This window comes from Oncorhynchus clarkii, chromosome 1 (assembly GCF_045791955.1).
Source record: "Oncorhynchus clarkii lewisi isolate Uvic-CL-2024 chromosome 1, UVic_Ocla_1.0, whole genome shotgun sequence".
NCBI classification, from domain to species: Eukaryota; Metazoa; Chordata; class Actinopteri; order Salmoniformes; family Salmonidae; genus Oncorhynchus; species Oncorhynchus clarkii.
The window spans coordinates 73,618,189-73,634,873 of NC_092147.1; the positions used below are offsets into that span (position 1 = coordinate 73,618,189).

The 16,685-nt window shown below is 42.2% G+C and overlaps 1 protein-coding gene across 5 annotated transcripts in view; it reads left to right on the forward strand.

Annotated features, from left to right (window-relative positions):
• Positions 1 to 16,436, forward strand: part of LOC139411962 (carbohydrate sulfotransferase 15-like) — a 33,719-nt gene extending 17,283 nt beyond the window's left edge. The window contains exons 2-9 of one of the 5 annotated variants that reach the window (XM_071158746.1): positions 3,586 to 3,730; positions 4,988 to 5,647; positions 5,798 to 6,140; positions 6,976 to 7,119; positions 7,599 to 7,755; positions 8,148 to 8,304; positions 14,233 to 14,380; positions 14,537 to 16,436. In XM_071158746.1, coding sequence (XP_071014847.1) covers positions 5,267 to 5,647; positions 5,798 to 6,140; positions 6,976 to 7,119; positions 7,599 to 7,755; positions 8,148 to 8,304; positions 14,233 to 14,380; positions 14,537 to 14,727 — 1,521 coding nt within the window. In that variant the 5' untranslated portion in view covers positions 3,586 to 3,730; positions 4,988 to 5,266 and the 3' untranslated portion in view covers positions 14,728 to 16,436. Of the gene's footprint in view, positions 1 to 3,585; positions 3,731 to 4,659; positions 5,648 to 5,797; positions 6,141 to 6,975; positions 7,120 to 7,598; positions 7,756 to 8,147; positions 8,305 to 14,232; positions 14,381 to 14,536 lie in introns of those variants that run through there. The other 4 variants (XM_071158740.1, XM_071158752.1, XM_071158760.1 and 1 more) reach the window with 4 other exon arrangements.
• The last annotated feature ends 249 nt before the right edge of the window (positions 16,437 to 16,685 follow it).

A 16,685-nucleotide genomic window follows, 5' to 3' on the forward strand; every position in this document is an offset into this window, starting at 1 on the left:
ACCTTCTTCTGGTAGTCTAAAAACGGGGAGCTGGAGCTGTCTGAGCAGTTGGCTGTATCAGAAGTGATCTTGTGTGTATGTTCAACTGTGTGGTGGTGAACTACAGAATAAAGCTCTTGATACGGACACGTCAATACCGCCTCCTCTCTCATGACCGTCACTTTTGTAGGCCAGGGTTTCTCAAACTCGGTCCTGGCCCCCACTCTTGGCAGCACGTTTAGATTTTTTCCCTAGCATTACAACAGTTGATTCAAATAATCAAAGTTTGATGATGAGTTGGTTATTTGAATCAGCTGTGTAGTGCTAGGGCAAAACCCAAAACGTGCACCTGGGGGGGGGGGGGGGGGGGACCCCAAGACCGAGTTTAAGAAATCCTGCTCTAGGTCCCCCTGGCTAGAGCCTACATCGCGCCGCACCGCCCCCCGTGGTGGTCTAGCCGCTTTCCCTCTAGTCATCCCTCTAGTCACCCCCGGCCAGAGGCAAGGGAGCATCAGGTTTGCTTCTGCTCCCCGGAGCGGCCTTAGCTCTCCAGCAGGTGAAGACAACTGCAGAGTGCACAGGCTACCACACCAAGGTCTGCACCCACCTCAGCCAGAGCCTCGACTAGCTGTGAATGCCCTCACCCGCAAGTACTTAATGCTGATTTGTTAAGGTTCTGACTCACTACAAGGCAGATGTGTCCATATCCAGTTTTATTTATATTTCTTACCACTACATGTAGTATTAACACATAAACACACTTCAGTGATTTAGAAATCGACTTGTGGTTCTGAAAGGCAATAACAAACCATGTTGTAAGCTATGCAACGGGAATATGTACTACTCAGGAGAGAATGGCGTAGCATCTATACAGGGATATTCACATAACAGCATACACATTTACAGCAGTATATTTATAAACATATCTCAGAGAGAGAACTAATTACTTAGACAGGCTAGATTTATGGTCCTCTCTGCTGACTGTTGGAGATCTTATCTGAGTCTGGTGCCGGAGTCATGAATCTTACTGTGCATACTGGAGCATGGAGGATGGTCTCTGAAACTCCTAGAACCTCTCACCAGCTAGAGAGCTTATCAGATAAATCAAATGTGCATGTGGAAGCGCTCCAGAGGTCTAGAATCTTCTACTAACTTACTAACTTTAGCTGGCATATAACACACTCTCTTCCAGTAATAGTAACATGCACCTCATACTCCTTTGTTTTTACATTGCTGCTACTCACTGTTTATTATCAATGCATAGTCACTTTACCCCTACCTACATATACAATTTACCTCGACTAACCTGTACCCCCGCGCATTGACTTGGTACCGGTACCCCCTGTATATAGCCTCATTATTGTTATTTTATTGTGTAACTTAAAACAAACTTTTGTTTATTTAGTCAATATTTTCTTAACTGCATTGTTGGTTAAGGTCTTGAAAGTAAGCGTTAAGGTCTACACCTGTTGTATTCGGTGCATTGATTTAATTTGATACGCATAATAGTAAATATAACGATGCAATAGGTTCATTAAAGCGGCAATATGTCATTTTATAGAAATATGTGTTATAGAGCTGTCATTCTCATTGAAAGTTAGTCTAAGACGCGGTAGATCTGTTTTATGTGCCATATGTGTATGCTTCCTGTTCTTTAGTTTTGTTTTTGCGTCTTTTTCTTTTGGTTTTGTACATCAGCTTCAAACAGCTAAAAATACTATATTTTTGGTTATGGAAACAATATTTCACATCGGTTTAGATGGTATAATGATTCTCTACACTATACTTGCTTACTTTGTCTCATAAACTGAAATTAGGCGAACTATTAGAATTTTAGTAACCAGGAAATGGCGGAGCAATTTCTGCGTAGTGCATCTTTAACTGGCCATTCTGAACTTAGACTTATGCATTAAACAGGCAAACAATGCTACCAGATGGCGAAAGAACAAATAAGTTACAGATGTAACAAGATAAATTGCACAAGCCAGGTACACTATCAGTAGGCTGCAGTGAACATCATCAATGATCCCCAACAATATAAACGCCCAAACTTACATTGCAGATGCACGCACAACATTTCCTAAAAATAAACACAGGCAACTTAGTTGCTAACCAGAACTTGCGCCATCTTCTTCAGTGACGCGACGGCTTTGTGTGGCGCTGTGGGCTGAAGTGGGTGCTGACAGGCGTCTCTTGGCAAGATGCACAGACTCCTCTTTGGGGCACCTCAACATCTCAAATATAGCAGGACAGAATCCGGCGATGCGAAGGACCATGTAAATACGTCTAGCTGGAGCTCGTCTGAGTGGTTGGCTGGATATGCACTCACCCACTTAATACTGATTGGTTTTATCCACTGTTGTGCTGTTCGGTTAGAACGTGACAGTGAGGCCCATCGCACGCGCGCACACACACACACACACACACACACACACACACACACACACACACACACACACACACACAGCTGTTTCCATTTGAATGTGTTTTATGTGATTGTGGTTCTAACAAAGGCAGAGTAAACAATCATTAGGAGCCATGCAGAGCAATGCAGAGTAACATACTCCATAGTAATAATATACAAACATAAGACATGATATTATACCTAAAAATGATTGCTATAATATAGTATGAAACACAGGGATATTTACATGCCATAATAAATAACCATGTGATAGAAAGAGAGACATGTAAGGCCTAAGGGGATTAAGGCATAGCTCTCTCTAGTTCCTGGCTACATATCTTATCTAATGGCATAGCTACTGTGCATGCGCTAGAGCAGAGAGCAGACTGGAAAGTTAAAAACTCTACAGTCACTAGCATGTGATAAACTCTTCTCATATAAAGGTCATTAGCAACACTCAATATGTAGAATTGGCTATTGATAATATGGCAATAAAAATACCTGCATTAATGTTTTTTAAAATATTTTTTGTATTTTTGTGTTTATGGATTTAAACAAAAACTATACATTGTACAATGCTCCAAGAGTGTGCAAAGCTGTCATCAAGGCAAAGGGTGGCTATTTGAAGAATGTCAAATATAAAATATATTTTGGTTTGTTTAGCACTTTTGTGGTTACTACATGATGCCATACGTGTTATTTCATAGTTTTGATGTCTTCACTGTTATTTTACAATGTAGAAAATAGTAAAAATAAAAACTCTTGAATGAGTAGGTCTCCAAACGTTTGACTGATACTGTATATATTTTTTGAAATACTTTAAATACATTTTCTGATGCATTTAATTAACATATTTTGTTATACATTTTTACATTTTTTTTTATAGATTTGAACTACATTCTGTAATATATGTTGGAATGCATTTAAAATGTCTTAAATCTAAAATATATATTTTTCTATATATATATTTTCAGTTCTGGCTCCCACACTCCCACCTCCCCTCACAACCTCCTCAGCCCCGTCCTCCTCCTCCTCAGCCCCTGTCAGTTTCCCACGCAAGTTCCGTCACAGATGCTTCTATATGGGCTTTAATGGTTATCTTGCCCTCTCTCCTTCGTACCTTGTTTTTACTCTTTCCTTCATATTGTCTATCCTCATCTCTCTGTCCTGCACATCTCCATCCCCTTCTTCTCTCGCTACAGAAATCGAGCCTACAATCCGGATGTTTGATGCTGGCTCTGGCAGACAATAACTTTCCATGGGTTTTACAGAGAGAGGACAGGAGACCCTCTCCGTCAGCAACACCAAGATCACGACCAGGAGAAGAACACGTTCAGCTGAGACCTTGTAAGTAGGATACAAACCTTTATACTACATAATGATGCATAGCTCAGTTGGTAGAGCATGGTGCTTGCAGTGCCAGGATAGTGGGTTTGATTCCTGTGACCACTCGTATGTAAAAAATGTATGCGTGCATGGCTGTAAGTCGCCTTGGATAAAAGCATATTCTAAATGGCATATACTGTATCATATTCTACATTGAATGTGTCTTTCAACTAAATGTGTTTTTAATTGCTGTACACTAAAGGTTGTACGGCACATGGCTCAAGTAAAGTGTAACCCACAGTTTTTGACAGCCAGTGATAGAAATATAATATGTGATTATTTAAATTCACTGAAGTGTTTAGTGGTCTCTGTTTAATAAGGCCCAAGAGTGAATAGAACAACATTTATGCAATGAGAAATAACACTGAATTCATTGAATGTACCAAGTGTAATTCACTGTATCTGGGCGGGGGTTTAATTTCAACATCCAGAGTAATTGTTAACGTGTGTAAACTCTGGAAGAAAAGAAAGCAGGATGAATTATGGCTCCAGGAAGTGTGATGGAAGAGTTTGTGAAACATTCGGTCGGGTCCTGTGTCTGGAATTCTTCAACACACAGGTCCAGAAATAATACTCGCTTTCTCTCTCTCTAACTTGAGGGAAAGACCTTGCCGCACTGCTCGTCCACCTGTATCAATACAGTACACTTTTGGTGTCACGAGAAAACCTTTCATCTCCAAAAACATAACATTTTCATGGATCAACCTTGTATTTCCTTGTAGGATAGAGATCTGGCGTGTTCTAAGAGGTTGATGTTTATTTTAGCCGACAGTGATGAAACTGTCTTCTTCTTTGATCAGCCCTAAACGCAGAGGATGAAGGTGCAGACTTACCATTATGCTCTCACATTATAAGCTTTTGTACCCACTGTATTATCCTTCTCCCTAAAGCAGGGGAGCGTTATCCGACAAGAACTCACACTCTCTGCTATGAGCTGCCTGTGAGGTTGTCATGAGTAATTGGGCTGAAGTCACCCTTGCTATAGTGGAGGAAGAAGAATTCATCTGAGATGTCTCATGTTCGATCGCCCCTAACTGAACCCTCATCCTGGAATAATACTTAGCACCTGGTCAGGAAACAGCTGTGAGCTGTCTATAACACAGTCCAGGGCCCCTCAAAACACTACACCATTGAAGGGGAAAAACGAATCACAGATTAATTGAGAATTGTCGTGTCCAAAAGTTTCCTCTGTTTTAAGCACTGTATGTGGTGTTACAGTACCTGGTGTGCCTACAGCAACATTTGGAGCAGTCATGATGGATGAACCCTCCACTGCTCCTCCACACACCTCCATCCCATTATAGATGTGCCTTGACGGCAGATGTGCCTCGAAGTCCCTCCCCTCTGACATCACCCATCCCCCTCCACACAGCTCTGTTCCATCAGGTCTACAGCATGTCTCGTACAGACTACAAACATGGTTCCATTCCTCAAATGGACTACACATATGGCCCACCCTGCCCTATGTAAGTTGAGAACTACAGGAAGAGACGCACAATGCCTTGTTTGGACGATGGGGATAACAGCCGCAGAGGCCTGCCCAGTGTCCTAGAGTTGAGGCGGGTTCCTCTATGGTCATTGGGGCCCCTGAGGAGTGTCAGAAAGGTCAAGGTTATCAGCTTCCTGCTAGGATTGACGTTGACCTTCCTCATTATGGCTTCTTACATCTTAACCTGGGATAAAAAGGGTCTGATGCTGACAATTTCACCGTTCCACCTCAGGACTATAGTCAACCCAAGCAGCACCCTCCCCCATAACCTGTCTTCTACCAAGGACTATGCCAACATTAAGCTCCTGGTGAAGTGCATTACATCTAAGCTTGAGTTCAGCCCAAGGAAGCTGCCTCTTCTGAAGGACGTTGTCAATACGGACTCTCATGTGAGTATGAGCAGAGTATGTGTGCCGTTTTGTCTCAGGACAAAAATCATTTCAAGCATTTATAATAGCAAATAAGATAATAGCATCATTACAATTGTCTAGAAGTGTTTGAAAAGTATTTTGACAATTTCTCTGTTTTGTCCTTCCCAGTTGTTTTCCGTTATTCCTCGTCAGTTCCTACCCAATATCAAGAGTCCATGCTGGTATGAGGAGCTCTCTGGGAAAACCAAAGTGGATCCTTACAGTAAAAACTTGTATGCAGTTCGCTCTAAGAGTTTCCGGACTGTCTGTGACTACCTAAGGAAACATTTCCAGGAACACTTGTACCACAGTGACGACAACAAGCAATACCGCCTGCGCTGTCTGCCATATTTCTACATCATTGGCCAGCCCAAATGTGGCACAACGGACCTGTTTCACCGACTGCTGCTACACCCGGAGGTCAAGTTCACCACCATGAAAGAGCCCCACTGGTGGACGAGGAAAAGGTTTGGTAAGCACTAGTCCCCGTCTTTACTTTGGTAGAGCTGCCCAGAGAACTTGGCTTCCATTGATTTGGATGGAAAACTTTTACATTGGCTTCAACAGCCTTTTCACCTTGCCAAAATACATTTCTAGGGGGCACCACCAGAGATGTGTGGAATAACTTCTTCCCATTTATATTCATATTATATCTATTTTGAGGTAATACTGTGTGCTTCTTTTCCTAATTGTTGTACCTACATTCTACACTTTGCACACTAGTAACAATATAACTGAATGAAAACCCAGTGTTGTCTCTTTTATGATAATCATCTGCTTATAATTTTCCTTACAGTTATTTTTCAAAGATTTGTACAGAGTGAGTAAGTTTTGCTCTGAACCTCTACTGTAGTGTGTGGGGGATGGATGAGACCAGGTCCAGCCATCCAAACTAGTGTCTGTTGTAATTCATCTAATTGAATGATATGTTTAAGAGTCTGAGAGGCAGTGTAGGTGTCAGATCACACTCTAAGGAGAGCTATACTGTTGATCATGCAGAGCGCATTGATTTCAGGCTCCATCGCCAAGTGGGTTTGTGGGCGTTCAAAGCAGCAGGGGGAAATGGTTTGGGATGTTGATCTTTGTGCTGACAATTGAATGAGAAGGGCATCTACATCAGGTCTCCTGGGGCCGTCTAGTCAGAAGTCTTGATCTTCGTTGAGCTCTGACAAGTGTGAAAATATGGACAGAACTTCCTCTGACTTTGATCACCTTTTGCTTTTGAGAAGGTCTATGATAGATCATAGATGGAAGTAGACGATAGTGACATTTTGATTGAATGATGATGTCATTGCTCTCCCTTGCAGGTATCATCCATCTTAAAGATGGCCTCCTAGAACGCTTCCCTGTGGAGGATTACCTGGACCTGTTTGAACTGGCTGCCTACCACATCCAGGAGGGAATATTGGGGAATACCTCTGGAGACCACAGCCAGCGACACATTATTACAGGTAACCTACAGGTCATCGTAGGTCATTTACTGGATACATATTGAATTATAATACAATTAGGTCAAGTTTTAAAATCTTTATAAACTCTTGGGATGTACTGCTTTCAACAAAGTGTGTGTGTGTGTGAGAGAGAGAGAAAGAGATGTGTGATTACAAACCTCATTCAGTATTCACAGCCAGTCTAGGACCTTCGACACTTATTAACACCAGAAGACTGTTTGTTTCTCCTTCCCCCATTATCAGTTCTCTCACTCCATTATTCACTCCATTCCCTCTTAATTGGCTCTGCACTAAACAGCATGATAATGCCAACACTCAAAACTGACATTTAAGGGCAAGGTTTTGAAGTAGAATGTTGTTGCTAAAGCCACCATAAGGTCCAGTGTTATTTAGGAATTATGAGAGGCTACCACTGTTGTGTTATATGCAGTGTCAAGTGTAATCACATAATGGGTATCACAAATATGTTTGATTGACAGGTGAAGCAAGCGCATCCACAATGTGGGACAACCAAGCCTGGAGCTATCTCTATAACTACCGGGCAGATGGGGAGCCTCCTTTCCTGGCCCAGGACTTCATCCACGCAGTTCAGCCCAACGCTAAAATCATTGTCATGCTCAGAGACCCAGTAGAGAGGTAAATAAATATGTGGGAATTTTAATTTGAGCAGTTTCTCACAGAAGGAAAATAATCATGCAGCAGTAGGAATTGTAAATGATTATGTGGATTATAATGAATGGACATTTTTGTAGGGGGTTGATAAATGTTTTGTTAGGGCAAATAAAGTCTCATTTCCACTTGAAAACATCAGACTTTAGAAGCCCTTTTAAACCTTGAGTACACCCTTCTCACACAACAGCGTGATCAAATTAAGTCCTATACCTGTAGGACTCAGTAATGTTTTGGCATGCTGTCACATAGTTTTCACTATAGGAATATCTGTGCATTTGGTCAATGTAGCTGAAGAAAGTATGTTTTCTGGTTGGTGTGTGTGTGTGTGTGTGTGTGTGTGTCTCCCTCTGGTTTAGGTTATATTCAGACTACCTGTACTTCAACATGGCTAACAAGTCTGTGGAGGACTTTGACCTGAGGGTCTCAGAATCCCTACAGCTGTTTGAGGCTTGTTTAGCAGAAAACTCTGTGCGTTCCTGTGTCTACAACACAACCCTCTCCAATGCCATGACGGTGAGCGGGACTCTTATGAATAAATAATAAATATGCCATTTAGCAGACATACTTGACTGCTGACATTGAAAATGTACAACACTCAACTGTATGTTCGTGCTGAACGATTAGTGATGAGTGCTTTTTGAGGTTGGTTCGATTTCGGTTAGGTTATTAAAAAAAAAATCAGTTTTTGATTTTGGTGTAGATCATTTTTTAAACATTACATGTATTATGAAATAATGACGTAAAAATATTTGAGAGCTTTTTAATGAATATCCCAAAGCCAAAAATAGTGAACAATGAATTTCCAAAACATTGTAAACATTCCATTGTTTCTGTCAGGTCCACATTGGGGAGCTGTCTGACAAAATCATTTGACCAGTTCTTCAAGTACAGTGAGCTCCAAAAGTATTGGGACAGTATCAATTGTTTTGTTGTTTTGGCTCTGTACTCGAGCACTTTGGATGAAATTACACAAAGACTGAAGTTAAAGTGCAGACTGACAGCTTTAATTTGAGGGTATTTTCCATTTAGAAATTACAGTGCTTTTTGTACATATTCCCCCCATTTTAGGGGACCAAAAGTATTGGTACAAAATCACTTACATGTGTATTAAAGTAGTAAAAAGTTAAGTATTTGGTCCCATATTCATAGCACGCAATGACTACATCAAGAACAGAATGTTTCTAAACCCTTTTACATTTATGTGGATGCTGCCTTGATTATGAATAATCCTGAATGAATTGTGAATTGTGAATAATCCTCCCCTGTTATTGTAATGGTGAGATATTAGCATGTCTTGGGGTATGAGGTTTGTGTGTAACTTTCTCACTCATTATTCACAATTCATTCATGATTATACATAATCCTGGTACTGCAGCATCCACATTAATGTAGAAGTGTTTAGAAACGTATTCTTATTTACAATAAAAGGGACTCAAATGACTCTGTACATTATCTACCATTAATTTCTATTGGGCACAATTAATCTGAAACACAACCAAAACAAACAGCAAATGTATCACGTTTTAGGGAAGACCAAGATGCAGACAGTGTCGAAGTAACAAAAGTTTATTACTAGAACATGGACGGACAAAACAACAGGTCAAGGTCAGGCAGAGGGAAAAAACTGGGAAAACTAGAAAACAGGATGTTTTTTTTAATTTTTATTTCACCTTCATTTAACCAGGTAGGCTAGTTGAGAAGAAGTTCTCATTTGCAACTGCGACCTGGCAAAGATAAGCAAAGCAGTGCAAAGCAGTGTGACACAGACAACAACACAGAGTTACACATGGTGTAAACAATAAACAAGCCAATAATACAAACAAGTCAATGACACAGTAGAAAAAAGAAAGTCTATATACAGTGTGTGCAAAAGGTAGGCAATAAATAGGCCATAGGAGCGAATAATTACAATTTAGCATATTAACACTGGAGTGATAAATAAGCAGATGATAATGTGCAAGTAGGGATACTGGTGTGCAAAAGAGCAGAAAAGTAAATAAAATAAAAACAGTATGGGGATGAGGTAGGTAGATTGGGTGGGCTATTTACAGATGGACTATGTACAGCTGCAGTGATCGGTTAGCTGCTCAGATAGTTGATGTTTAAAGAGGGAAATAAGTCTCCAACTTCAGCGATTTTTGCAATTCGTTCCAGTCACTGGTTGCAGAGAACTGGAAGGAAAGGCGGCCAAATGAGATGTTGGCTTTGAGTACTACGTGTGGGTGTTATCGTGACCAGTGAACTGAGATAAGGCGGAGCTTTACCTAGGATAGACTTATAGATGACCTGGAGCCAGTGGGTCTGGCGACGAATATGTAGCGAGGGACAGCCGACTAGAGCATACAGGTCACAGTGGTGGGTGGTATAAGGTGATTTGGTAACAAAACGGATGGCACTGTGATAGACTGCATCCAGTTTGCTGAGTAGAGTGTTGGAAGCTATTTTGTAGATGACATCGCCGAAGTCGAGGATCAGTAGGATAGTCAGTTTTACTAGGGCAAGTTTTGCGGCGTGAGTGAAGGAGGCTTTGTTGCGAAATAGAAAGCCAAATCTAGATTTGATTTTGGATTGGAGATGTTTAATATGAGTCTGGAAGGAGAGTCTACAGTCTAGCCAGACATCTAGGTATTTATAGTTGTCCACATATTCTAGGTCGGAACCGTCTAGGGTGGTGATGCTAGTCGGGCGGGCGGGTGCGGGCAGCGAATGGTTGAAGAGCATGCATTTAGTTTTACTAGCATTTTAAGAGCAGTTGGAGGCCACTGAGTGTTGTATGGCATTGAAGCTTGTTTGGAGGTTAGTTAGCACAGTGTCCAAGGAAGGGCCAGAAGTACACAGAATGGTGTCGTCTGCGTAGAGGTGGATCAGGGAATCGCCCGCAGCAAGAGCGACATCATTGATATATACAGAGAAAAGAGTCGGCCCGAGAATTTAACCCTGTGGTACCCCCATAGAGACTGCCAGAGGTCCAGACAACATGCCCTCCGATTTGACACACTGAACTCTGTCTGCAAAGTAGTTGGTGAACCAGGCGAGGCAGTCATTAGAGAAACCAAGTCTATCGAGTCTGCCGATAAGAATACGGTGATTGACAGAGTCGAAAGCCTTGGCCAGGTCGATGAAGACGGCTGCACAGTACTGTCTTTTATCGATGGCGATTATGATATTGTTTAGTACCTTGAGCGTGGCTGAGGTGCACCCGTGACCGGCTCGGAAGCCAGATTGCACAACGGAGATGGTACGGTGGGAATCGAAATGGTCAGTGATCTGTTTATTAACTTGGCTTTCGAAGACTTTAGATAGGCAAGGCAGGATGGATATAGGTCTGTAACAGTTTGGGTCTAGGGTGCCTTTGAAGAGGGGGATGACCGCGGCAGCTATCCAATCTTTAGGGATCTCGGACGATACGAAAGAGGTTGAACAGGCTGGTAATAGGGGTTGCAACAATGGCGGCGGATAGTTTTAGAAATAGAGGGTCCAGATTGTCAAGCCCAGCTGATTTGTACTGGTCCAGGTTTTGCAGCACTTTCAGAACATCTGCTGTCTGGATATGGTTGAAGGAGAAGCTGGGGAGGCGTGGACGAGTAGCTGCGGGGGGGGGGGGGGGGGGGGGGGGGAGCTGTTGGCCGGGGTTGGAGTAGCCATGAGGATGAGGAAGGCATGGCCAGCCGTTGAGAAATGCTTATTGAAATGTTCGATGATCATGGATTTATCAGTGGTTACCGTGTTACCTAGCCTCAGTGCAGTTGGCAGCTGGGAGGACTTGCTCTTGTTCTCCATGGACTTTACAGTGTCCCAAAACTTTTTGGAGTTAGAGCTACAGGTTTTGAATTTCTGCTTGAAAAAGCTAGCATTTGCTTTCCTGACTGACTGCGTGTATTGGTTCCTGACTTCCCTGAACAGTTGCATATCGTGGGGACTATTTGATGCTATGGCAGTCCGCCACAGGATGTTTTTGTGCTGGTCAAGGGCAGTCAGGTCTGGAGTGAACCAAGGGCTATATCTGTTCTTAGTTCTGCATTTATTCTATGATGGTGAGGAAATTACTTTTAAAGAATGACCAGGCATCCTCGACTGACGGGATGAGGTCAATATCCTTCCAGGATACCCGGGCCAGGTCGATTAGAAAGGCCTGCTCACAGAAGTGTTTTAGGGAGTGTTTGACAGTGATGAGGGGTGGTCGTTTGACTGTGGACCCATAGCGGATACAGGCAATGAGGCAGTGATCGCTGAGATCCTGATTGAAAACAGTGGAGGTGTATTTGGAGGGCAAGTTGGTCAGGATAATGTCTATGAGGGTGCCCATGGTTATGGATTTAGAGTTGTACCTGATGGGTTCCTTGATGATTTGTGTGAGATTGAGGGCATCTAGCTTGGTGGGCGGAGACCAGCACAAAAACAGGTGTTACAGATCAGGGTGTGGCAAAATGCAGTCAACAAATGTGTAGAGTCACAAGCTTGATGTTGTCATTGTGTGCTATGAATATGGGAACAAATACCTAACTTAACTAATTTAATACACATATAAGTGAATTTGGCACAATACGTTTGGTCCCCTAAAATGGGGGGACTATGTACAAAAAGTGTTGTAATTTCTAAACTGTTCACCTGATATGGATGAAAATACCCTCAAATTGAAACTGACAGTCTGCACTTAACCTCATAGTCATTGTATTATATCAGTACTGGAGTACAGAGCCAAAACAACAAAAATGGTCACTGTCCCAATGCTTTCAAGACTGCTTATTACCAACTACTACAACTATCAATGCAGTAGAGCTACCTCACAAACTTCCTCTATCCCTCATCATTGTGTTGTGTACATTCCTCTCTCATGCGTTCTGTGTGTAGGCTATCCATCTCTGTCAGAGCCAGGAAGAACAGGCACAATGGATAATGGTAATTGTAGTTAATTACCATGTTTCTCTTCTGAACTAGGTTGAATATTTGCCCAATGAAAACTACAACAAAAATGTGCCTGTAATCCAGCGTCCCACATAGTTCTTGACTTAATTTCTCTCTTGAATGATTTGATTTCTCTCTAGAGAAACAGAGCATTGAGCTCACAAAAAAACAAACTAAATGGAATTCAAGTAATTGAACCAACGTTGGTCAATCAGTTGTTTAATAACAGACCCCCCCCCCCCCCCCCCCCCCCCTCAGCATTACCGTAGGTGTTCAAGGTAAATGCATTGGAATGCATATCCTGTTGTATCACTGTTCTTGCTGGGTAGTGTGTTGTCTAGATGGGAACATAAGAAAATTGTGCAAAAGCAAGAACAAACACTTAGTTGACTGCATTTATTAAGAGATCTGATTATGTAAACAAAGTGCATACAAAGTTAAGCAGAGATGGCTTTGTCTATGCCAAATTGTATTTCTTAACTAAATTGATTCCATGCCAAATTGCGATCCATAACTCAGGACTTTTTTTTCCATGTCTAATAGGATTTGTTATTCAAATCACGGCCACTTCCTGGAAGGTGGTGAAAATGTGCTGTGACATATGCCTCAGTAGATCTACTGACTTGATAACTGATTAACTAATCAAGAACCGTGAAGTTTCCTTTCAGAACAGATTCGACTGAGATGCAGTTACTGTAAGTCATTTAGGAAGTAGTTGTCTCTGGAAATATTGGCTTTTATTTCCAGAAATTCTTATTACTGTTTTAACTATTTTACTACACTGAAATGGATATTGGCTCAGTTTTATACAGGCACAGTATGTATGCTTTGTTTAGTTTATTTGGATCCTCATTAGCTGTTACACTTTCAGCAGCTACTCTTCCTGGGGTCCACAAGTTTTAATGCTGTAAACATTTCCTTACTTGGGTGCAGCTGTCATAGCCTGGGGCACAGCTAGTTTACATAGGAAAAGCACAAATCTAGATACCTACTGCCAGAGATGTACACTACTGTTCACACTGTTCTACATACATCTCAGCCTGATTTGTGGTAGTAATGTCATTGTATTGGTGCCAACATGGGGCTCAGAGTTCCGTGTGTACCTATTAAGGCACATAGTTTCTAAGTAAAATGCATTTGACGTTCAGCAACGTGAATGTCATTGTCAACCGACATGAATGTTGACCTACAGTAGCTCCCTGTTTACATTTGACTTCTGAAACCATGCTGTTGAGCTTATGATCATTTTTAAAATATGTAAAGTTCATCATCTCAGAAGGTGCCACTTCTCTTTTTGCTGCATCTGCAGACATAATTACTTTTGTCGGTTGGTCTCTAGCACTCCCTGCAGGTTAGCTTGTGTACTGTTAACAGGAGTCATGCTGTGGTCTCTAGCACTCCCTGCAGGTTAAGTTGTGTACTGTTAACAGGAGTCATAGCATGTAGCTTGTTCTCCACCTTCACAATGAAGCCTTAGAAGAGTTATGGAAATCATATAGAAGTCTTACCTGCAGTGTTTGTTGTGATCCTCTCCAGGTCAGACTGAACCTAGGACTGTATAGTGTCTTCCTGCTGGACTGGTTGACTGTCTTCCATAGAGATCAGATCCTAGTTCTGCAGTTAGAAGATTACGCTGCCAATCTGAGACTCACCATACGTAAAGTCTTTGACTTCCTAAATGTGGGTACGTACCGGGATAAAAACAGTTATTCCACTGATACATCCTAGGTGTGTCCAGAGCTAGGACACAATGTTGGTGATGCATGTCTGCTTCTTCCTCTGTGTGAATTTCAACATCTACTGATCCTGTATGTGTCTGTCTGTACTGCATGTCCCTCAGGGCCTTTATCTGAGCAGACGGAGGCAGCTCTCACCAAGAGGCCCATGTCCAACACACGGAGAGCAGCAGACAGGAGCCTGGGCCCCATGCTGCCCAGCACCAGGGACCTCCTCAGGGAGTTCCACCAGCCATTCAACCACAAACTGGCCACAATCCTGGACAACAAGGTCTTCCACTGGACAGAGACATAAGGAATGGCTCCACCTCAGATGGATACAGACCTGAGGAATAAGTACTGTACTAAATCCCCCATGGTCATTTGAGTCCTATGAGATGAACTGTCAAGTGGGATAAGCCATGGGACATGAATTAAGTCACAGTGCTCCGAAGACCTGAGCAATGCATCTGTCTAGTGCTTGAAGTTTTTCCTTTTGTTTGTCTTTTGTGATGATGCATTGACGGCGGTGCCCTGATACTGTATATTGTAGAATCGTTTGCTTTTTGTAGGAAAGACTCTTGGAAAATGACTGGGGTAGAGCCTGGTGGACTACTCCCTCTAGTGGGAAAGCTTTGACACGACAAATATTGAGAGTAGAAAGAGAGCCTTCACATGCTAATGATTGATAATTTTAAAATACTGTTTGCCACTGGGTATTTTACTCTCAATCATTGTGAAACCATTATGTAAAAAATATGGGAGCAAACAGCACAATGGATTTTATCATGATGTTGCCTACAATTTTCTTTAAAAACAAACATGAAACACCCCGTCTTCAACGCCATACGCTGTTCTTTTTAACTACATTGGCAAAGAAGTGACCACGTGGTCGTAACCTGCTTTTTTTAATGTGAAATATGTTGATGCCATTCTACACTGGCCTAGACTCACAATGGACTCATCCTCACACCAGAGGGCAACAGAACCACAGAGACACACTATGGAATCTCATTTCCCGACAATGCAAGTCTATCTTCTCACCAAAGACTGGAAAATATAAGTTAGAAACACATTTGCCAGTAGTTTTCTTGTTTGTACACGCTCTGCAAATGGACACATTTTACGTAAACTCAAGCATCAAGCCTAACTTGCCTGACGGGCCGCCCCGAGGTGATGAGGGTAGGCGACAACACATTCGCCACGCTGACACTCAACATGGGGGACCCTTAGAGGTGCATGCTTAGTCCCCTCCTGTACTCCCTGTTCACCCACGACTGTGTTGCTGCACACGACTCCAACACCATCGTTACGTGTGCCGATGACACGGCGGTGGTAGGCCTAATCACTGACGATGATGAGATGGCCTATAGGGAGGAGATCAGAGACCTGGCAGTGTGGTGCCAGAACAACAACCTCTCATCTTGGAGCACCAAGCCTGGGTGCTAAAGGCTCCTGAACAGCTTCTACCACCAAGCCATAAGACTCCTGAACAGTTAGTCAAATGGCTAGCAGGACTATTTGCGTGGACCCCCTTTTTTTTGCACTGACTCTCTTGCACTGGCTCTATGCACACTCACTGGACTCACACATACTATACTGACACTCCCTCCAACACACATGCTCACACACACAAAACACATGCATGTTGATGCCACACACACACACACACACACACACACACACACAAACTAACACATAGAAACACTTTCACACTCTTCACATACGCTGCTGCTACTCTGTTTATTATCTATCCTGATTGCCGAGTCACTTTTACCCCAACCTACAAATACGTATTACCTCACCTCAAATATCTTGTACCCCTGCACATTCGGTACTGGTACTTGTATATAGCATTGTTATTGTATTGTGTTACTATTTCCTTTTAATTTTGCAAATTGTTCTTACTTTTTAACTCTGTATTGTTGGGAAAGGACTTGTAAGTAAACATTTCACGGTGAAGTCTACACCTGTTGTATTGGAGCGCATGTGACAAATAAAATGTATTTGATAACTTACCAGCCACCCACTTGCATCTCTAGTCAATTTTTGATGTGTCTCAGCACAGGTTGACGTGTTTTTCAAGTGTTTTACTGTCATAACAGAGTCCTTGACTCAAATCACACACTACACTGAGTATACAAAACATTAAGAACACCTGCTCTTTCTATGACATAAACTGACCAGGTGAATCCAGGTGAAAGCTATGATCCCTTATTGATGTCACCTGTTAAATCCACTTCAATCAATGTAGATGAAGGGGAGGAGACAAGT